We start from the raw sequence: 23,163 nt of genomic DNA on the forward strand, positions 1-23,163 counted from the left end.
AGCAGTTGCTTGATGGGCGGTGTTCTCTTTCAGATACAGTCATGAACTGCATGCTTACAATCTGTTGACTGTGGCTGTTTCTCAGTGTGAGTTCTTTTGTGTTCTTATGTTCTTCTGGACTCATTCGACGTCATCATCTACTGCCAAAGTTCAATTCCTATACTCAAGAACACAAGTACCAAGAATGCATAAAATTACCTGGATGTATTCTTGATTAGGCCAAATATCGAGAATGCATTGGATGGTGACTTGTGAGCATCCCAGTACTACGGTGGCAGACGAAGGACATTTATCGTTGTGTTTTACCACTGATATATCAGGGGTTTTACCTCAAGAGTTTTCCACTGTAAGCTCGAGAAAGTCTGAAGGCTCATGAGAGTTGTTATACTCCTTCAACATTTGTTGTTTTGTTGGGCATCATTTTAATACAGTAATAAACACACGAAAGAAGCGAGTGTTTACAGACTTTATTCTTTTATCGTGTCACTAGTCCTGCAAAACCTCACTGGTGTGATGATGATAATAATGCTGTGACTGGTGTGATAATGCCAGTTCTCTCACTGGCTTCAAATGTGCTGTGACGGTTAATTGTGCAACAGGATAATTGCAGCAAATCTCAAAGCTTGCAATAGATCCGTTCATCATCCTCCTGTCCTTCCGAGTTCGCTCTTCCAAGGTGGCTTGGCAAGACTGGTCTTCATAGAAGAAACCACTTTAAGTTGCTCTAGATGAGATTGTCTGCTAAGTGCTTCAAATAATATACAGAACATGCAAACTAGACATGTAAACTTTAATATGGGCTTGACAAAGCCTTGTCTGAAAGATTTAAAGTCTTTAATGAGCCGGATAAGATAGATACAAAAGACAGACTGACAGACGGACGGACGATTCACGGATAGACCGATGGATGGATGGATAGATAAGTGTTCGAATTATTCAAAAGCACTCTCCATTACTACATAATTTGGAAAAACGATGATGTTAGAAAGCTGAAAACATAGTTTTCAAACGAAAACAGATTAGTGTGGATGTTGCCTAATTCAGAACAGTCTGAAGGTCTGTGCCGACTGCTGAGTATGGTGTATGTACAGTTGCTTGAAAGCTCTTGGACGAGTTATAGATACAGAAAGTTTGGTCTCAGAAGAAACGGAAGAATAATATGTTTAACAGTATGTTGTCTTGGGGTGTGTGTGTGTGTGTGTGCGTGTGTGTGTGTGTGTGTCTTCAGCTGTCTGATCATGTGTTGTGTAAAAGCTTGTAGCTGAAAGTTTCACCCTGTTCTGAACTCCAGCTCATGTCAAACTTAAGTAGCAGCCAGTGACATTAAACCACCTTGACATTCTCTCTTTCACTTCTGCCACTAGAGTGAAAAGGAAGAGAAATTCTACTTTCAGTTATGGAAAGTTATGATTGTAATATTAACAATAATCAAATGCTCAAAATGTTGAAATGCCTTGAAACAAAAAAATATATATTTTGCTTTTGATTTAAGAGACTACTTGGCATATTTGGACTTTAATAGGATGAAATCAATTTGGCACACTACAGGACCATTTAAAATGAACTACGGAAGGCAAAAAAGATTATTTAAAAATGGCGAAAAACTTAAAAGAAATGGTGAATAGTTACAGCACTTTTCCCTTATACATTCATATAGAGTCCATATGTTATACGGCATGTACCCATATGTTAAATGTACATTATTACTATTAAAATGTTGTATGTATATTGTACACATGCATGTATCATTGTTAGGACAGTTGGGTTGTTTCTCTCTCTCATACACACAAACACCCTGAGCAGCTGTTAAACTACTAGATTTATCTCTGAACCAATTCTCCCGAGACTGTCTAACTTCCTGCCCAACACACTCCCCCATTTGCTCAAAACCACTGATCTCCATTCCACAATTTCCAAAGCACTCTCAGTCTCCCATGTGTGTTTATGAAGAGAGAAAACTGATCCAGGGTCAGGAGGACAGGAACAATAAACACTGAAGCCGGCTGGCCTGAGAGCAATTCAGTCTATGTTTAGTGAGGGGCCATGTGACTGGTGTCATCAGCATGCCAGACATGGCTGGGCTGTGTCCGCGTTTGCTCGCTCACTCCTCCCATGTCTTTTCACTCTCCTTCTCTTCCTCCCGTGATCACTCATTCTCTCAATGTGTGTATGATACTGAAGGAGTGGAAAATGTAAGTTGGAAAGAGAGGACACAGGGCCTGTGACTTCAGCACCATGAGTGAGTACTGCCATTCTTTACTTTGTCTGGACTTTTGCCCACTATGAGACTTTGTTTCTCGACGACAGTGTCCAACTGTAGTCTGAGATTGTGTACAGATGACCTTCGCTGTTTCAGGGTTAAGGCCAAGCTGTTAGTCCTTAGGGTTCATTACACTGGGAGTTTGTGTACTGCCTCGTAAAAAGTTTATCTAGAACATGTTGTAAAAAAAATTTAAGTAAACATTGCTAACACACATACTGAAAAGTGGTATACAAAAGTATTTGGACACTTAAGCTACACTTAAAAATGTATGAAATTCTTGGCATTATAAAACAAAATATCTAACCATGTGTCATTTATTTTAAAGAAATACTGCACAAACACATTTTTCAAGCAACACGTTTCACAAAAAGAAGTGTGTTAGGTTAAAACCAAATTTTTCCAAATGAAGACAAAGTATTTTGACTGGTTGTCAAACATTTGGAATGTAGTAAATGTGATGAACTACACCTGTGGTTATTCTGCTAGGAAACCTGTGTGAACTTGAGAGGAACTGACTTCATCCAATAGAAATGACCTTGGGACTAGTTGGTTTAAAGTAATTTAAAAACTGTCTAAGAAAAGTGAAGTTAATTCTGAGAATGTGCTTTTGTCCTGCTGTCTTGCTTATTTTTGTCTTTTGATCAAATTGCACATTAATGCAAAATAAGTAACTAGAGCACAAAAACAAAGTATGTCAGTGTTACATTCCATAAACTCGTCTGTTTCACCAGGTGTCTGTATTGAATAAAGCTTGTGTTCAGAGGAGAACAGTGTGTTTAATGGTTAAGGAGACTGGAAAGACAGCAGGATTCAGTTGGTAGTGCTCTAGCATTTACACCTAAAAATACAAGCCTGAAATAATCACTGGTCAGTCAGCACACAAACACATACTAATACACACGCTTTCCAGGGCACAGTGACACCACATTTCAACACAGATGCACACATTGCTGTCTCGCGGCGACAAAGAGCAGACTAATTTAAAACTTAAAGGGGTCATGACAAACTCGGGTCCAATAGGGTTTTTATCATTCAATATTAGTTCCTTTGCAAAGCTTGAATCGTATAATGACTGTCACAAGTAATCCACTCCGATATAAGCCGAAAAACCATACAGTCCACGATGAAATATGCTGAAGACACATCTACATGACACACATACAGTATTATCCTGCACTGAGGCACACATCGCCGGAAACGCATCAAAACGGTCAAAGACATCCATCTAGTGCATGTTTAAATACACCAACAATTAAAAATAGAGCAGGTGGGCCAAAGAAGGCGTCCAGGACGCGTTTGTGCTCAAAACAGCAAGACGCAGTGCAGCTGAATGAAACAGAATGGGGTCTGCTTTTCAGATTTGTAACTTGACACCGCGTCTTTTAAAAGTGGTGCGAGATGCATGTCAACGTTTATATACAATAATAATTCAAAATAGTCCAGATGGGTCCCCTTTGGTGTTCAGGAATAATTAGTAGGCCACACTAGGCCTGTCTGTCCTGCTCTCTCTCTCTCTCTCTCTCTCTCTCTCTCTCTCTCTCTCTCTCTCTCTCTCTCTTTATGAACTGAGCACCAGTGGGCATAAGCACCACGACGATGACACATGTTGTGGGGTGTGTAAATGCAAATGAGCAATGTCTTTATAGACTGGGGAGGAAGTTTTTGAGTTCTGAAACTAACTGTATGTTGTTATAGTACAGTTACCTCTTATATGTCTAAATATCAAGGACATTTTGATTCTGCATTTCATGACCCCTTTAAACTGAATGTGAGTTTGTTAGTTTGATGTTCTGCATGTGATCTATGCACATTAGTGCTTAAAAATAGAGTGTGAATGTCTGTTAAACTGCTGCCCTCATTTCAGTAGAGAGTCTGACAGGTCATGACCTGTTCTCAGATTGTTCTTATTTGTCTGTTGACTCAAGATAAACAAAGGTACCAGCCTTTGGTCAACTTTTAACAGAACAAAACCTTCACCCCTTACCTGTATATTAAATCAATCTACACACTCCAGAGATTTCCTTTAGGACGGAAATTCAACATCAGTCTAAAAAAAAATACTTTTCACTGTGCATGTACAGATGTGAAAAACTTTCGTCATGTTTATTCACCAGTGGCAGATATTGTATGTTTAGGTGTCATTCTGCTTTATATAACACATAGTAAGTGTCCTGTGGTACCTGTGATAAGATCTGAATAGACTGAATTCTAACTCTGTGGCCACTGTCTGACATGTGAAACAATTTCTTTAGAGCTTTTAGCGCAGGAGTGAAACCGTTACTGAAGGTCTGTCCTTGTTCAGACTGATCTCACATTGAAATCTGAATCAGTAGGTTGACTTTTCTTTAGCTAAAATTGGTCTGTTCTCACCGAAATTCAAAACACTGCCCCCGGTAGTCAAAGTGGTAAGTGTTGTTGGGCATGTGAGCTCAATTTTCCAGGTGAACTTTCCACTGAGGGGCACAAAGAGAGAGTTGTGAAGCGAGTTGCTTTCAGCTGTACAGGATGTAATACAGTGAAGAGGAATGTATATTTTATAAACCGTACCCCCTAACCCAAACCTAAACCTAGCCAAAAGTGCAATAAAAATGTATGTTAGAGGGAAAAATGCAACCTCTGAATCGCGCTCGTCACTGATTATACGAATGCAACTACTTCCTGGTTTCAGAGTGTGATCAGAACATGGGCCTCCCATGCTTCCGGTAGCGCCAAAGGGAAAGATAAAAAAGCTTGAATCGATGCAAAAATGTCTGATAGGAGATGCCGCTTGTCAGTGAGTCGGCATGATATGGCCGATCTTATGGTACTGGTACTTTCGGAAACAACATGCCGACTTCCCATGAGATCATGTTGCCTTGTTTAATTTCTCCTCATACATACGGTAGGCTTCTATGAATGTGTCCATAAAAATTCTGTCATCTTTGCAAGTCCTCAGCTATTACTTTCTTACTCTTGTGTTCTCGAAGTCTTCTAGTTTTTAAAAACAACTTTTATTTATTTACATTTGGCAGATGCTTTTATCCAAATAATACATCACAAGCGATTCATCTTAAGGAGACAGGAGTACGAAAAGTGCTGCATTACAGAGTTTCACTTACATCAGAATAGTAGTATCCGAGACAGATTAGAGTGCAACAAGAATAGATAGATAGATATAGATTTTTTTGTATTTCTTTTTTTTATAAGTGCATGGCCATGTGCTCAGAGAGCTCAATAAAATTTTCAAATTATATTTTGGTTGCATTTGAGGGCAAAAAAGTTTTAACTGATTTTGTAAAATAGGCACATAATATCAGAATATCGATCGCAGGGCCCTGAATTGAATCAAATTGAAATCGTATCGCGGCAAACTTTGAAGTATCAGCAAATATCGATCGCAGGCTAAGAGAATCGATATAAGATCGTATCATGATGAAACATCTGATTTACACCCCTAATGGAAAAGATGTGTCTTTTAAACTTTTTTTGAAGACCGAGAGTGAGTCTGCTTCATGGATGGAGTTGGGAAAGTCATTCCACCAACGTGGTACAGTAGTGAAACCAAAAGTCCGGGAAAGTGATTTGATGCCTCTTTGTGTTGGTACAACAATTTATAAAAAGTGTTCAATGGCAGTAAGTAAACCATGTTTAATGGCAGAATTTCTGGTGGAGAACTACACTACCTATGAACCAGAGGAGAAAGATCCACCAATCAGATAATCGTTGCACAGAAATGGTGGAGAAAGAGCCCAGCAGCAACCACCCACTTCCATGACCCACTGTGAATGACGCCATCGAGTCGGTCTCCCTACACTCTCAAACTACTCGTACATGTGTATATATCTAAACAAATTTGCAATAAAATTACAAATATGTTGTTTGTATACTTAGAATCAGCAACTTTAAAACAGTAGTTTTTAAAAAATTTTCATTGTTTTGTTTTTTTCGATTACGTCATTGACAATGCTTCATGGGATTGTTGTTGATGCCCTCATTAAATACGTTAAAGGTGCACTCTGCGATTTGTTTTCCTCATTAAAAAAGGTTTACTCCTGATTAAATTAACTGCAGTTTTGAACAACATGTATAATCATGATGACTCGCATGAGATGAAGACTCCAGCCATATTAGTAACCTTATAAAAGCTTTTATTCTACATGGATGGGGTCCCCTCATGGGGGCTGCCATGTTAGAATCACATGACCAGCTGAATACTACCAAAGTCATTCTAGCAAGTCAGTCCACTGTCGGACATCTTTGGAATGCTCTCGGGAAGCTATTTCTAGTCATGAAAGTGCAGCTCCTATCTACATGAATGGGGCAAGACCAAAATCTCCAAAATGGTTTGTCAAGATTACAATCAAAGAACATATTTCAAATCAGCAGTAAAATCTGACAACACTGGTTTCATAAATTGTGCTTTTCTTGTATAGCTAATGCGCATGTTCGTTCTCGAGTTGATTGACAGGCAATGTCTGCATCTAAAAGGTGATTTGGTTCTTTAACCTGTAAGGCAGGATTTCTTTTCTACATCTGTTGACCATTGGGCGTTCCAATTTCTCCCATTCTTTTTCAAATAAGTGGCCCATCTCTGCTAAATAGTCTCTGATACTACTCGCTTAATCTCAGTAACCGCCCTGTTATGGACTGTTTAATCATGGATTAAATTAATCATGGCTGACTGTGAATAGTGAATTTTTACAATGCGATCGGTAACTGAAAACTATTCTATTTGAATAGTTGCATCCAGCAGCAAGTCCAAGATGACATGAACAAAAACTTAATGAGTGCATCTTTAAGTATACAGTCTTTGTCTTTGTGTCCGATAAATTTTAAATACTTTGTTGCTTCAAATTAAAGTTTTTAATGTTGTGATTCACATTGGAACTGGCTGGTTTTGGTTCATGGCTTAGAAATCATTCATAAAGGATTTTATGAAATCCCTATGGAAAAAAATGAATGAATGGGAAACGACTGCTGAAAAAGTGGGAAAGCACTGCTGTTCTCTTTTGCAAAAATACATTTCCAAACACTCCCTTCCATTTGCCATTGGTTGGACTTATAGGGATTCCTGCCCCAAACCTACGGCATTGGTTTAGCCACAAGCTCACATACCAAGCTATTCAAACAAGCAGCGCAAAGTTGAAAGTGCTACAGAGCCACAGTGTTGGCTTTCTTCAGGTACTCAACATTCGAATGGCTTAATAGTTGTCTCTACACGTTAAACTAGGATAAGAGTTTACACAAACTACATGCAGAGTAGCTTATTTTTTATGGCACAAACTCTGTGACCTTCCCCAAAGACTAATACTCCTTTCCTCCTGCCATGACAACGGGCCAGGACTGTGCTACATGCCAATAGTACACTATTTTCTCTCTTTTTCTCTCTGCTGACAGTCAGTGGTTTATTCTCTGTGGCATTCCAGCTGGAATGGGGCTGCATTGTTTCATTGTGCTCTCAATAATGTACCCACTAGGCTAGTTCCATTCTAGACATTAAACCCCCTGTGCTTAGTTAAACACAAGCATGCGTTTTTCATCATCACACATGCAGGTTGAGTGACCGATATGCCACATTTTTGAGTCCTGCGGTTTGTTAGGAAGCTATTTAGTAGTTACTGTACAGCAGAGAGCTGTTCAGTGTGTTATAATGATGGTTGTGGTTTGGAATAAGGGATGGCTGTCTGAAGGAAGAGAGCGAGCTGTGTGGACCAGCATGATGTCTAAAGGGAGGATCGTGGGACATATTAGAATATTCTGGTAAGACACTGAGGAGTGCAGCTTGGTAATTTGCTATAATGTGATGGCACGATGTTTTGTGCTTGAATCCATTTGAGAAATAAAATGTTCAAGTTATTGTTGACTCTTAGTATTTTCCATTACCCTTGTGTGTCATTGTAGCCAGTATTATTGCTATTTATTTTGCCATTTGTAAAATCTTTTATTGATTTATTTTTTTAATTTTTTTATTTAAGTGATCCTTATGTAAAGACGTGTCTGTAGTGTTTCATCAGGCCACTAGAGGTCAGCCTAGACTCATAGCTACTGTGTATGGGTAGATGGCAAACTTTTTTTTTAAATAATAAAATAAATATAAATTGGATAATTTCAGGGATTCTCATTAGCTACATAAATTTGCAACATTTAAAAAAATATTAAATATTTTGGTACTTTTTTGCTGCTGTTTAGTGTAAAGTGCCTTTTCTCCCGGGGTGGCCTTTAGCCCCATTGTACCCTAAAATTATGTAGTAGCCTTGTATTGTAGAAAAATGCTCCTAGCTTAAAAAAAAGATTTTTTTTAATTTTATTTTTTTTTACAGCATTTTTAATCATTGTCAATGTGAACACCCCTTAATGTACTGTAAATAGAGTGACTTTTGATCACGATGATGACTTAAACTCCTACTTACTCTCTCTCCCTGCCAGATGTGTGTAACAGCACTGATCTTCCTGAGGTGGAAATCATCAGTTTGCTTGAGGAGCAGTTGCCTCACTATAAGCTGAGAGCAGACACTATATACGGCTATGACCACGACGACTGGCTCCACACGCCTCTCATCTCACCTGACATCAACCTTGACCTGACCACTGAACAGATCGAGGAGACCCTCAAATACTTCCGTAAGCACACACACTCTTGTTCGGCTGTTTTTCTCTTTTTGTCCACTGTCTCTTATTCTCTTAACTGGTACTCTCTATCTTACACTCTCTCTCTTGTCCCTTGACCCTGTTTTCCTCAAAACTGTAACAACAAATATGTCGCACGTGCTCTGACACTCACACATAAACACCATTGATACATGCTTTAACAGAAACTTTACCAGTGAGCATAAATTGTTTGGGCATTTTCATTACGATTAGCTTCAATACGTTTTTGCTTTCTTAGAGTAAATATGAAACCGTTAAAAGGTAAAGTTTGTAATTTTGTGCCACTAGCGGCACTAATTGGAACCACAAAATTTGAATAGGTTTCCTAAATACTTCCGCCGGTCTTCCATTGGTCAAATACAGATAGTCCTGCCCCAAACATACGCTAATTGTTGAGACAATGTTGCTCTGTCGGGCTAGTCAGGATGCTCAAACACACAGAGCAATGTTTTGATTACGCCACAGAGTCGCAGTGTTTACACTTTTCAGGAAAATCAACTACAAATGGCTTACCTATAGTTGTCTCTGCATGTTTTGCTGGGATAGTATTGTAACATTGGAAAAAAATTCTTAAAAAAAACTTAATGCCATACAATTCACAGTGTAGTTCCGTTTTTCAAACTCGATTCTCTGATTGCTTGGTGGCTATTTTGTTGTCTTTGTTCTTAATTCTTGAGTTATATCTCGGCTAATACATGTACAGTTGTTGTCATGTGACAGCTGTGCTTAGTTGCCACAGAAAACACTCACACTGCATCTCATTGTCAAGCAACCACCCAACACTGCTTGTCATTGGCTGATCCTCCTGTTACTCAGAGCAACAGTGTCTTGAATGAGCAGCTGATTGGTCTGTGAGATCATGCTCTTTCAGTCCCATTGCCATGACCTGTCCTTCAGTTTAAGATTGAACGTTGAGGTCAACACCATTTGACCACATTCAAAATATTTGCTTCATTCAGCAGATCTGCAGTCAATCTAATATGCTTCTAAACAATTAGACACTATATTGAATAGGAAAATAACATTAGACTAACAATGTAGTGGTCATGTTTTGGTCTGGAAAATGTTTAATCATTAAAGGAATATTCCGGTTTCAGTACAGGATAAGCTCAGTCGACAGCTTTTATGGCATAATGTGGACACCACAAAAAATGTATTTTGACTCGGCCCTCGTTTTCTTTTAAAAAAAGGAAAAAAAAGAAAGGAAAAAAAAAGAAAAAATCTGGGTTCCAGTGAGGCACTTACAATGGAAGTGAATGGGGCCAAAATATTCAAAAGTATAGTCACAAGACGTAAAATAAAAATATGTGTTAATGTGATTATAGTGTGAAAAAATCACTTACTAACCTTTTTTGTGTGAAGTTATTGGCAATTTTACAACTTTGTTGCCATGATGACATATGCAGTAAACCCTAAAACGACTGTAAAAACTACTATTTAAACAACTTTACAGCAAATAATACACAAGTTTTAGCAGAAGAATTAATGTAAGTGCTTTTGTATAATTATAAACTTCAGATTTCTGTCTTCAAACCCTCCAGAAATTGGCCTCATTCACTTCTATTGTAAGTGCTTCACTGTAACCGCCATTGTTCCATTTTTTTTTTTTTTTTTGTGGTAATCAACATTATGCTACAAATGCTGCTGATGGAACATATCTTGTATTGAACATGGAATATTCCTTTAATGTAAATACATTCCAAAACTTTTCAGCAGAAAAGAGAAATTCTGTTCTCCAACAGTTGTTTCTGAACAATTAATTGATATATGTTTATTGTTTGGTTTAAACACTCTTTCACCCTTTAGACATAAATGCTGGTTTTGATAGACCTTCAGTGGACAATACGTCATATGAGATTACTATCACAGAAGATCACAGGATTTTTACTGGAGAGAGTGTTTGACTGCTGTTGCTGCATCTGCATATTTGATGTTGTGACTTTTACAAGCTGTCATGAAGCTCTTTTACATATTAGCTGAAAATAGTTCAAGCTCTGGGTTGGAGAAGCACTGTGGCAAACTAAAGCAATAAGCCATGAGATGGCATGCATTACAGTGTTTTTACTATGATTCTTAACCCTGGTAAAATCGTGGTAAAATCAGTGTAACACACAGACTCCGAAAACAAAAAAGAAAAAGCATGCCTACAAATATCTTGCCTACTCCTATTGAATTAGAAATAGCACATCATCTTGACAGTGCAGAGTAACTCATCTTAAAAATAGGCGGAAAATGTGATGAATCTACTGTATCAAAAAAGCTTAAAGGGACAGTTCACCCAAAAATGAAAATTCGCTCATCATTTACTCACCCTCATGCCATCCCAGATATGTATGACTTTTTTCTTCTTCTGCTGAAGACAAAGATTTTTAGAAGAATATCTCAGCTCTGTATGTCCATTATGAAAGTAAAATCATGACTAAAAATGAATTCTGACCAAAATTGTGAAGCTCCAAAAAGCACATAAAGGCAGCATAAACGTAATCTATAAAACTTCAGCACTCTAATCCATGTCTTCTGAAGCAATCCAAACGGTTTTGGGTGAAAACAAACCAAAATGTAACTCCTTTTTCACTATAAATCTTGACATCAGCAGTCTCCTTTGCGATCATGATTTCAAGCTCGATTACACTTCCTAGTGTCATCTAGCACTCCAAGCATGCGTCATGCGCCAGGAAGTGTAATCGAGCTTGAAATCATGATCATTCCTAGAGACTGCAATGGCAAGATGTACAGTGAAAAAGGAGTTACATTTTGGTCTGTTCTCTCCCAAAATCAATTACATTGCTTCAGAAAACTTGGATTAAACCACTGGAATTGTATGGATTACTTTTATGCTTCCTTTATGTGCTTTTGGAGCTTCAAAGTTTTGGTCACCATTCACTTGCATTGTATGGACCTACAGAGCTGAAATATTCTTCTAAAAATCCTCATTTGTGTTCTGCAGAAGAAAGAAAGTCATACACATCTGGGATGGCATGAGGGTGAGTAAATGATGAGAGAATTTTAATTTTGGAGGTGAACTATTCCTTTAATAAACATAATCATACAACTTACTGTACAGTATATATACACGATATGGCATGAATTAAGAGAAATCTGGTAAAAAATATATATATATATAAAGAAATAAAGTCATTATCCTAACTGTAGGCTGTTTTGCAGTTGTCAAGCAGTTTAGTGATGCATTAATAAAGAATGTGCGGTCATAGGTGTCTGTTTATAGTCATTGTACAACAGTTTTAAACACATGTTTTCCAGTCAGATTATAGAGTCGAACAATCCAATCAATATAAGTACTGATTTTTAACCAGATTTCTCTTAATGCAGTGCTTTGCCTTTTTATGATCTCATATTACTCTAATATTATGTATTGATTTAAAATAGCTATATTGTCTGCTCATGTTTAGGAAGCTTTTATTAAACGTTACATTTATTTAACACAGATTAATTTTCAGCCTAATTTTAAGATGAGTTATTCTGTATTGTCCAGGAGGATATCAGGTATTGTAGGCATGATTTTTTCCCATTCGTTTCTTCTGATCATTCCTCATGTCACACAACTCCATACCCATTACCAAACCAGCATGATGTCATCAGTATGAGCCCACTGCTAGCAAGCCGTTGACGTGGCAAATAAAAAATCATCTCCATTAGCCAGACCCCGGCATATGAAAATGATGTCACGGCTGAGCTTTCGATTGGATGATTTATTGTACAATTCTATAAGATATTTGTGGTGTTCAGGAGAGTGGATTTACAAATTCAGTTATATTAAATAGAATGTCTGGAATGATTTGTTTTTTTGTTTTGGATATAGTAACAAGAATACATTTGCAGAGAGTGAGTGAGTGAGTGAGTGAGTGATTGACGAAAAATCCAGTTCATTAAGATAGCCATCACTGCTTTACAGTCATGATTGCAGATTAAGTGTGTCTCCCTATTTCTGTAGCTGTGCTTTGCACAATGCACTGTAGAGAGTCAGCTGCTGCTTTTGGCAGCCAGACAGCACCAGAACACCTGCCATCACAGGTACCATCCACTTATACAACAAATAATGATTCCATGAACCACTGCTAAACAAATACTGCTAGACATGTGGTGGAAAACATCAATGGAATAGTGTAGGAGAGAAAAACAGAGGGAAAGTTAAGCAACCGAGCACATGCAGAAACATGCAGACACCAGCACAGCTTGGAGTCAGAGCCAGTTGCTATGGAAACCTCTCTAGAGGGAGGCGCCATGGAAACGGAGAGATGAGGAGACCGGGGCAGGCTGTGACGAATGCTTTGAGCAGCACTAAGGAAGTGCACTCTGATTGGCTGGCTTGTGGTGAAGGCTCCGCCCCCTGGAGTGTGATACAACCTTGACTCTAGCAGAACAGTTTCAGCAACCTTTCTGCACATCACTGCTGGCTTTTATGGCCACTGCATCTCTGTCTCTTATTCTCTGACCTTGTGTGAATCGGATACTGCCCCGTGGATGGATTTAGTGACAGATCAGTAGATCAGGCTGCCGAGCGGCTGGGAGAATGGGCGGCTGTGGGGTTAGATGTATGTGTGTGACCTTAGACGCAGGACCGAAGAGGCTGCAGCTCACAGCTGAAGGAGACTGAGCATGCAGAGGTTTGTGGAGGCAGATTACTACGAACTGGACTGGTACTATGAAGAGTGCGCTGACGGTAAGACCGAAAACCATGTCGGTTGCCAGTAGAAGGGGAGAGAGTGGGGCGGAGTAGAGAAAAGATTTCCCATGAGAATTAAACACTTTCAGAGAGTTGGCTAGTAAAAGGCTGTCAGGGTGAGATTGCAAAAAGAATGTTGACGTAAGATGATAAGAACCGATTTGGATTAAAACAATGTATGACAGAGTATGAATCTATCATCTCTGGAGGAGTGACTAAGATTAGCTGGCCTCTCAGCCCCCGTGTTGCATCAGACTCAGCACCATTTTACCTTACATCAGATGCTGATGAACTTTCATGAAAGGGATAATTCACCAAAAAAAATTAATTCTGTTGTTCAAATGAACAACCCTCATTGTTCAAAATCCATATGACATTCTTCCATGGAACACAAAAGGAGATGTTAGCCAGAATGTTTGCCTCAGTCACCATTTATTTGCATTGTATGGAAGAAAAAAAATGCAATAAAAGTGAATGGTGACTTTATATAAAGTTTATATATGTATAAATGAAAATGTAAAGAAAGTCATTTGGGTTTGGCACAACATGAGTGTGAGTAAATGATGACAGAATTTTTATTTTTGTGAACTAGTCATAAACAAACTTTGTATAATGCTTATCAGTAGTTTCTGTACATTTAAATATGCATGTCAAAAAGTTTGAATTCACATTGAAAATCTGGGATTCAAGATTTTATGTAAACTATAATCAGAGAATATTTTAGGATTTTGAAAAATGTAAAAAAAAAAAAACAAAAAAAAATATGTAATGATGTAAAATCAAAAAGAAATATGTAAAATTCTGCACTATTTATAGGTCACTGATCAAATAAGCAAAACTCCTTTGTACGAAAGTTCTGATTTACTTGCTTCCATTGAAACACACGAGATGCTCTTTGGAACATTCTCAAATCATGCTTGGATAACATGGTTCATGTTATACATGCCAGCTGGAGTGTCATTCAAGCAAAAGTGGGACACACCAAATACTAAGAAATTCTGAAAATCATCTTAATTACTTTTGAAAAAGAAAACTGTATTGAATTAGAAAATTGCAAAATAGAACCATTTTCACAAATAGACTCAGACTTTTGAACCCCTTTCGAAATGAATCAAGATTTTGAGACATTTCTGATTTTTTAATGTAACATCTTAGATGTCCAGAACAGAATATGCAGTCCAGCATGCTAAACAAATCAACGTAAATATATGTTATCGACTACTGATGATAAAATGGTTTTAGATTGAGCTTCTAGTCCACTCAGAGGCCTAGATATTAGATGAAACAATGGGGGTGGTACATGAGCTGAAAATTAGACTGAATGTCTATGGACAAGCACATCTGTGAGGGCTAAAATGCATTTGAGCGCCACCTACATTACAGATTGGCATTTTGTGATGGAAGGTGATAGAGGAAATTTTAGAGGCGATTTATTTATTTTTTCTAGTACTTGCTGCCATCTAGTGGAATATAATAAGACTTTTTGGAGGGAGATGAGGTGACTTGCAAGAATTGCATGCTTACAAAGTTAGGACAACAACAAAACATTTTTTTTATTCTATTCATCATAAGATATATACATAAAACATATATAAACATATACAATATTATTTATGAATAAATGGGGGAAAAAAAGATTTTTTTTGGCGGATGGGGGGGGTCTGAAAAAATGATACCAATGTTTGGCCATTAGTTTGTGTGAATGATGAGCTTTTAAATTTGAGTGTGAAAAATTGTAGACAGCAGCCCAAAAATGCACCAGAGTTGAAGAGGTTAATGAAAGTGATTACAAAGTGTTACTGATAAGACTGTATATGACAATACAGCCCAATAACTAGGAATTCAATCACTCATCTAATAGCCCGGAATAGGAGAAGAGAGCCATTCTGAATTACAAATGAGACTTCTACTTATTACTTTTTTGTAATGAAAGAGTGACTGTCTGTGTCACTTTTGAATCGCATTCATATCCTAGTAATTTATTTCAGAATATCCATAGACATCAAATCTCAAGTGACTGGGTCTTTTTTGAGAACAGCTTTTAATATAATGCACTATAATTGCACTTTCTTACAGAACAGCAGTGAAATTGTTGAATCTGACCTGAGCACAGCATTTAGTCTGTAATCTTCTTAATAAATCAGTGTATTAACTTTCTCAATCCCTGAGATCAGCCGTATTGATGAGATGCATGTTCATGTGTTGACTTTATGGTGTCATGCACCCAGGATGTTTCACAAGCAGCAGGTTAAATCACAGTTCTGCACTCTGATCTTCGACTGTTGGATGTTTTATTGGGCATTGATGGCTGAACACTGCTTTGCCCTTCCTAATAATACTGCACCTTTGAATTGGTCGGGTTATAAAACCCTGTGCACTAAACTGCAGCGCTTTGATGCCTGCATGTTATGCAAGTTCAAGTGTCAAGTTATTTAATAGTTACCATATGTTATGTATTTCTTACACAGCTCTCTAGTATACTTGATTCTGATTGGTCAATCATGGTATTCTGTGTTCAAGTATTTTTGTACATTGTAAACTATAATTGAGCATTTTACCAGGCAATCAGTTTCCTACATAACATGGGAAGGCATTTATAATCCAAGAAAAGAAAAAAAAGTACCATTAAGAGGTGGATTATTTTAGCACAACTTTAAAACATTGATAAGCAGAGGTGCTACATGGAAGTATATGTGTTTTCTAACACACTGACTGTTGTAAGGCCATCAATATCGTGGTCAGTACTAAAGCACCTCAGGCTGGCACTGCAGTGTGAAAGAGTATTAAATTGGAGACAGACATGCAAATATTGTATGTATGTAATGGCTCATTGGCCATATGAATTGATAGTGCTGGTCCTACTGTGTGTCAGAATCGCATTTACCCCAGATGACTGATGTTTTGTTGTACCAAACAAACTTCATCTTAACACCTCTACATCCCATCATCCCTAAAGCTGAACCAAACTATCATTTACGCATCATTACTGCAGAATACAAGCTCTGTTTTTGGCTGATTCTCAGTGTATGTAGTAATGTGATATGTGTGTGCTGGAATGTACAATAGGTGCTATACAGGCTCTGTCATCAGGATTGTACTCTATTTTTTCTTTACCCACATTCTGTGTTGTGATTTGGGTCAGTCTCTCTCTCTCTCTGTCTGTCTCACAGTTTCTGTGTCTCTGCTGTACAGAATATTGATTCAGAGGGTTATTCAGTGCACACACATACACTGGCGGCCAAAAGTTTGAAATATTGTACAGATTTTGGTCTTATGGAAAGAAATTGGTACTTTTATTCACCAAAGTGGCATTCAACTGATCACAATGTATAGTCAAGACATTAATAACGTGAAAAATTACTATTACAATTAAACAAAAAAGTTCAGAACTTCTTAAACTACTTCAAAGAGTTCTCATTAAGAAATCCTCCATGTGCAGAAATGACAGCTTTGCAGATCCTTGGCATTCTAGCTGTCGGTTTGTCCAGATACTCAGGTGACATTTCACCCCACACTTCCTGTAGCACTTGCCATAGATGTGGCTGTCTTGTCGGGCACTTCTCACGCACCTTACAGTCTAGCTGATCCCACAAAACCTCAATGGGTTTAAGATCCATAACTCTCTTTTCCAATTATCGGTTGTCCAATGTCTGTGTTTCTTTGCCCACTCTAACCTTTTCTTTTTGTTATTTTGTTTCATAAGTGGCTTTTTCTTTGCAATTCTTCCCATAAGGCCTGCACCCCTGAGTCTTCTCTTTACTGTTGTACATGAAACTGGTGTTGAGCGGGTAGAATTCAATGAAGCTGTCAGCTGAGGACATGTGAGGCATCTATTTCTCAAACTAGAGACTCTGATGTACTTATCCTCTTGTTTAGTTGTACATCTGGCCTTCCACATCTCTTTCTGTCCTTGTTAGAGCCAGTTGTCCTTTGTCTCTGAAGACTGTAGTGTACACCTTTGTATGAAATCTTCAGTTTTTTGGCCATTTCAAGCATTATATAGCCTTCATTCCTCAAAACAATGATTGACTGACGAGTTTCTAGAGAACTTTTTTTCTTTTTTGCCATTTTTGACCTAATATTGACCTTAAGACATGCCAGTCTTTTGCATACTGTGGCAACTCAAAAACAAACACAAAGACAATGTTAAGCTTCATTTAACAAACCAAAAAGCTTTCAGCACTGTTTGATATAATGGCAAGTGATTTTCTAGTACCAAATCAGCAATTTAGCATGATAACTCAAGGATAAGGTGTTGGAGTGATGGCTGCTGGAAATGGGTTCTGTCTAGATTTGATCAAAAATGACTTTTTTCAAATAGTGATGGTGCTGTTTTTTACATCAATAATGTCCGGACTATACTTTGTGATCAGTTGAATGACACTTTGGTGGATTTAAGTACCAATTTCCTTCCGAAACAGCAAAAACTGTACATTATTCCAAACTTTTGTCTGCCTGTATATAGACACAAATACGTCTACTTGGCTATCTAAATGGGGATTTTACATAGGCCTCTATTCTTTTCTTATAGCTAACTAAAAGTACTGTTGTCTAACTATAGTCTAACCCAAAAAGAAAACTTTTTGCACACTATTTGCTTCATTTATGAATTTATTTCCATTTGAGGACATCCCTGAATGTTCCCCAAATGGAGGTTTCGTTAGTTTTTGCTCACTTTGCGCACAGTTTTGTATACACATATATACACAAACACACGCATTTACTTACCTTTTTAAATAAGGACATACCATAGACTTCTATTGTTTTAATATAAAGCTAATAATAATAACTGTAGACAAACCCTACCCCTAAAAGAAAACGTTTTGCCTTTTTAGAATAAAGAAAACCCAAAACATAATTTGTTTTATGAAATGTTTTCCCACATGAGGACATCCCTGAAAGTCTCCAAAGGGAGGTTTTGTCAGATTTAGCTCACTTTTGGGGCCAGTTTTGTCTCTAAACTATAGTTAAGTAGGGGAGAGCGGGGCCCAAACTAATGCAGGGCTAGTTGTAAAACACGTTTTAAGAGTTTCCACACAAACTGGTATGACGAAACTTCATTTGTTTAACCATTGCCATATCAAAACTGTGTAGAGAAAAAATTGTGCCAAAATTCATAAAGCCTTGGAAGATGTCGCCAAATTATCATTTTAGAGTAGCAAAAGTAAAATTTCACATGAAAGATAATTTTCAAGCAAACTTGGTATCATTTTAATCTCCAATCTGTTAGCTAGCTTCTTGCATAGTCGTTTAATGCTAAGCTAGCCAACAGAAGTCACTAGCTAGGTTTAAATACCAGTTGCACAGGCGGATAACTTTGAAACTGCATTACAACGTGCCACAGTTAGTACTACAAACTATATGCAGTTCCATGCATAATAAGATCAGATACAATTGTTAGAGGGGGAATTTAAGCTGTCATATGTTGCCCCTCAGTGTGCCCCCACCTGTTACAATGTCCCGCGCCTATGGGGAACATTGTAACATTTCACTTCAAAACGTATACACTGTCATGAAACTAGACCACCTATTTTTACCAGACATGTGTCAAATTAATATAAAAAGATAAATACTTTGAACCCCAAGTGCATTTACACAAACTTGAGAAAGCCAAAAAGTTTAAGTTTATGCTCCGCTCTCCCCTACATCCACACAAATATCTTTCATACTCTTTCATTGCCATGCAATCTCTTTTGCATTTCCCCACACCCATTGTCACTTTCTCCTCCCCTCGCCAATTTTTCCCAGCTATCCTCTTCCCCCCTTCCCCTTCCTCCTCCTGTCCTGTTCTTTTTTCTTGCTTTTCTTTTTTTCTGCCTTTCTCTTCTTGCTTTTCCACTTTCCTCTTTCAATGGAGCTAAAGTACAAAGATGGTTAAGTTCACACGCAGGAGAAAACCACCCATTTCACGGCCATGGCATTTGTGCAGCCCCATTCCTGCCCCTTTGTTATTGTGTTTCCATAGGAATGAAGGCGCTCAACAAACCACATGATCAGGAAGTTCTACTGCACAACGATTCAAATTGCATTCCATTTATAAGCAACTTGCATTCTGTCATGGGGACAAAGAAAACTGAGTGATGGCACAACAAACCCAGATGTGTTGTTCTGTTCATGTATGATTTATGTGTCATTGTTTGACCAGGCAGAGTTGCATAAGTGAGGGTGTTATCAAATATCTCTTGTCTTATATTATGATCTTTTACCAGGTTTTTAAGGTTTAAAGGTTAAAGTCTATCCCAATGTCACACACTATTTATTAACTTCTTTAGGACATTCCTAAGAAAGTTTTGTGAGACATACTTGATTAATGCAAATAAATAAATAATAAATAAATTTCCAAATTCAAAAGAAAAACCAATAACAAATGATATTTACATAAATCAAATTATGTCAGTGCATGACATAAATAGTACATGCTGTATAAATACTTAACGATTTAAATAAAATTTGGGGGGGGGGGAGAGAATTACACTAATGATTATTTGGAGGGAAAATGTACTTATCTGTCATGAAAATAATGTCACAATGTAAAATACTTAATGGTATAAAAAAAGGTCTTCATTGTCTTCCTGCAAGATATATTTGTATTTGAAGTTAAGGTCACACTTTATATTAGTTGTCTTTAAATACTATGTAATAATATTAAAATACATACAATACAATGTCTTTACTGTGTAACTACATGTTGTTCTGCAAAATTCTCACAAGATTCACATTTGCTGCTACTGGTGTTGAGGTACGGGTAGGGTTTAGGGTAAGGGTTGGGGGTTAGGGTTTTGGGTAAATGTTAGGTTAGGTTTAGGATAGTTAACAGTGTAACTACAGATATAATTAAGTGCAGGTACTTTAAATATAAGTACAATGCAACAACACGTATGTACATAATAAGTACATAGTATCAAATGCTTAAGTGCATAGTAGTTAAAGACACCTAAAATAAAGTGGGACCAAAGTTAATATAAAGTTTGTTTATGGCTTACGAAAGGGATTGTTCACCAAAAAAAAATTATGATTTTGTCATTTACTCACCGTCATGTTGTGCCAAACCCAAATTACTTTACATTTACACTGTATACCTGTGTATACATATATATATATATATATATATATATATATATATATCTTAAGATAGTTATGTATATCTTCAGCTTTAGTGTGTCAATAGGAAAAATACATTTTAAACTCCCGAACATTACTTTTGCAAATAGAATATAATGGAAGAACAGGGAGCCCTGCAACAGATGTCATGTCCCCCACAAAGCCCCCCACTGAACATCGTGTCAGTCTGAGATTACATAAAGAGACTGAAGCAATTGAGACAGCCTAAATAGATAGAAGAACTGTGGCGAATTCTCCAAGAAGCTTGGAACATCCTATCTGCCAACAACCAAGAAAAACTGTGTCCAGGTGTACCTAGGAGAATTGGTGCTGTTTTAAAGGCAAAGGTAGTCACACCAAATATTGATTTAGCTTTTTTTATGTTTACTGGACCTTGCATGACATTAATTGATAAATAAAAACTATTTATGGCATTATTTTTGAAGACATCCTCACTATGCAACATTTTCCACAAGTGCCTAAAACTTTTGCACAGTACTGTATGTCTATGATATTTTTAGTAACAGGCGATAGTTCAGTGTCTTCTGACTTTTGTAATTCTGTGTGTATCACTTCATTTTAATGTCCCTGCTGTGACAAAAGTCCTGTAATGTTTGCCTTGTGTATTGATATGGGAAATCTATTCATAATGGAACAGAGACAGACTCCACCCATTCAGCAGGTGTAGTCAAACACAACTCTGTCACGCCTTGATAGGTTTCCATGGTGCGTCAGTAGAAAGTACCATTCTGTTTTCTGCAAAAGGGGTGTCATATTTTATTTTAAAATGGAAACAAAAAAAGCCAAACATATACCTTATATAATCAGTGTATGTATCTTAGCTCATGAGCTTTTTAATCCCATTCATGTTCTACTATTCATCTACAAAAATATAGTAATATTATTATTTTCTTATGTTAAGACTCCTCCTCTGCTGTTTCTGAATGGTAGTGTCCGATCACTGAGTCTCAGTATTCAAGTATTCAGGTAGGTGTGTGTCAGACAGACACTGTCAGTATCTGATCTTTGAGAGAGTGTTAAATATCCAGCCCAACATCAGCATTTCACACATGGCTCTGGACCAGAGACGGCTGAGCCTGCCTGGGCGTCACTAGCCCAGCGTCAGCATGGCATTGCCTCTTGATCGCTCTACCGAGGAGCACTTTGAGTTTGACTCATCTTCAGAGATGCTGGAAATATCTGCCTTATCTTACTTTAGCTCAAACAATGTTGATGATGAAGATGGGGAGGGGTATACGCTGGAGGAAGGTACAGTACCTTGCCTTTTGACTCTTTAATCTCAATATTTCCCTCTAGTTAAGTTTAAAGAAACACACTGTCTCAGTAGCTAAATGTCTGCCAATGACCATTGAGTATCTTATTCAGATATCTAAATGCTCAGACAGAAACCGGTTTTGCATCCTTGGCTTGATGACATACCCAGTTAGACAGTTAAAAATATGCATACAAGTATATGGTTGTTTTCTGCCAGTATTAAAATCTCTTTCACATCCTTGTTAGTGTCAAATGGCGAAAGGAAATCGTAATTTTGTGACTTACACAGTTTGAACCATAGAGTTCAACTAAGTATTAAATTGGAATTTAGCTATAAATGTGGAGAGAGGACTCAGCATTCTGCTTGGATTAATTATAAATGTACAAAACTCTGGAATGGGGCACAAAGTTGATCATATCAACACTACATGGCCCATCCTCGCATTATGACAACATGCATACCAGCACGGATTGCAAACATGCCAATTGAATAACTGTCAGACTGTAATAATAATTTGTATGCACTTTTAAAGTGAGTGTCTATCTCAGTTTTTTGGCTTTTCAAATAGCTTCAATTTTTTATAGGAACATTCAGGAGGGTTAAAAGTTGGTAATATTGTACTGAAAGACTGTGTGTATATATAGTGCATAATAAAGGCGTTCTTTATGCATTATAATGCATTCGTAATTCTTTAAAACAGTGGTTCTCAACCTTTTTGACTCCAAGGACCCCCACTGTCCAAGACAATATTTGAAGGCCCCCTCGCCCGAAACTAGACGTGTCTGATTAAAATAATTAATCATGGATCGTTTTTTATTCTAGAAGTTTTATAAAGAGTCTGTTTATAATTTGTGGGCATACATCTTAAAGTATTTTTAGCATTTTAATTAAGTTGGATTATTTTAATATTTCTTATTTTAAATAAATTTTAAGTCATCTTGAGGCCCCCTAGTGGGTCCCAGCCCCCTGGTTGAGAACCACTGCCTTAAAATACACCTTATAATCAGTTGCATGTTGGCATTTGTAATTTTAACCACAGTTAAAATAGATTAAAGTACATACCTGTCTTTAGTACTGTATACCATTAGAGTATAATGCATTAAAATACATGATCAATAACATATTGAATGGTTACATCATGTGTTATAATGCATTAGACTCTATAAAAGTGTAAGATGTATAACAATAAACACTGTAATATGTTAAAGCTTT

At 37.3% G+C, this 23,163-nt stretch overlaps 1 protein-coding gene across 5 annotated transcripts in view; it reads left to right on the top strand.

Moving 5' to 3' along the window:
* The window catches only part of trak1a (trafficking protein, kinesin binding 1a), a 59,831-nt gene that overhangs the window by 8,061 nt on the left and 28,607 nt on the right, over window positions 1-23,163 (top strand). For 2 of the 5 annotated variants that reach the window (XM_051721337.1, XM_051721336.1), the window contains exons 1-2: window positions 992-2,239; window positions 8,669-8,863. In XM_051721337.1, coding sequence (XP_051577297.1) covers window positions 2,236-2,239; window positions 8,669-8,863 — 199 coding nt within the window. In that variant the 5' untranslated portion in view covers window positions 992-2,235. Of the gene's footprint in view, window positions 1-991; window positions 2,240-8,668; window positions 8,864-12,779; window positions 13,572-23,163 lie in introns of those variants that run through there. The other 3 variants (XM_051721332.1, XM_051721335.1, XM_051721333.1) reach the window with 3 other exon arrangements.

This window comes from Myxocyprinus asiaticus, chromosome 16 (assembly GCF_019703515.2).
Source record: "Myxocyprinus asiaticus isolate MX2 ecotype Aquarium Trade chromosome 16, UBuf_Myxa_2, whole genome shotgun sequence".
Classification (NCBI taxonomy): Eukaryota; Metazoa; Chordata; class Actinopteri; order Cypriniformes; family Catostomidae; genus Myxocyprinus; species Myxocyprinus asiaticus.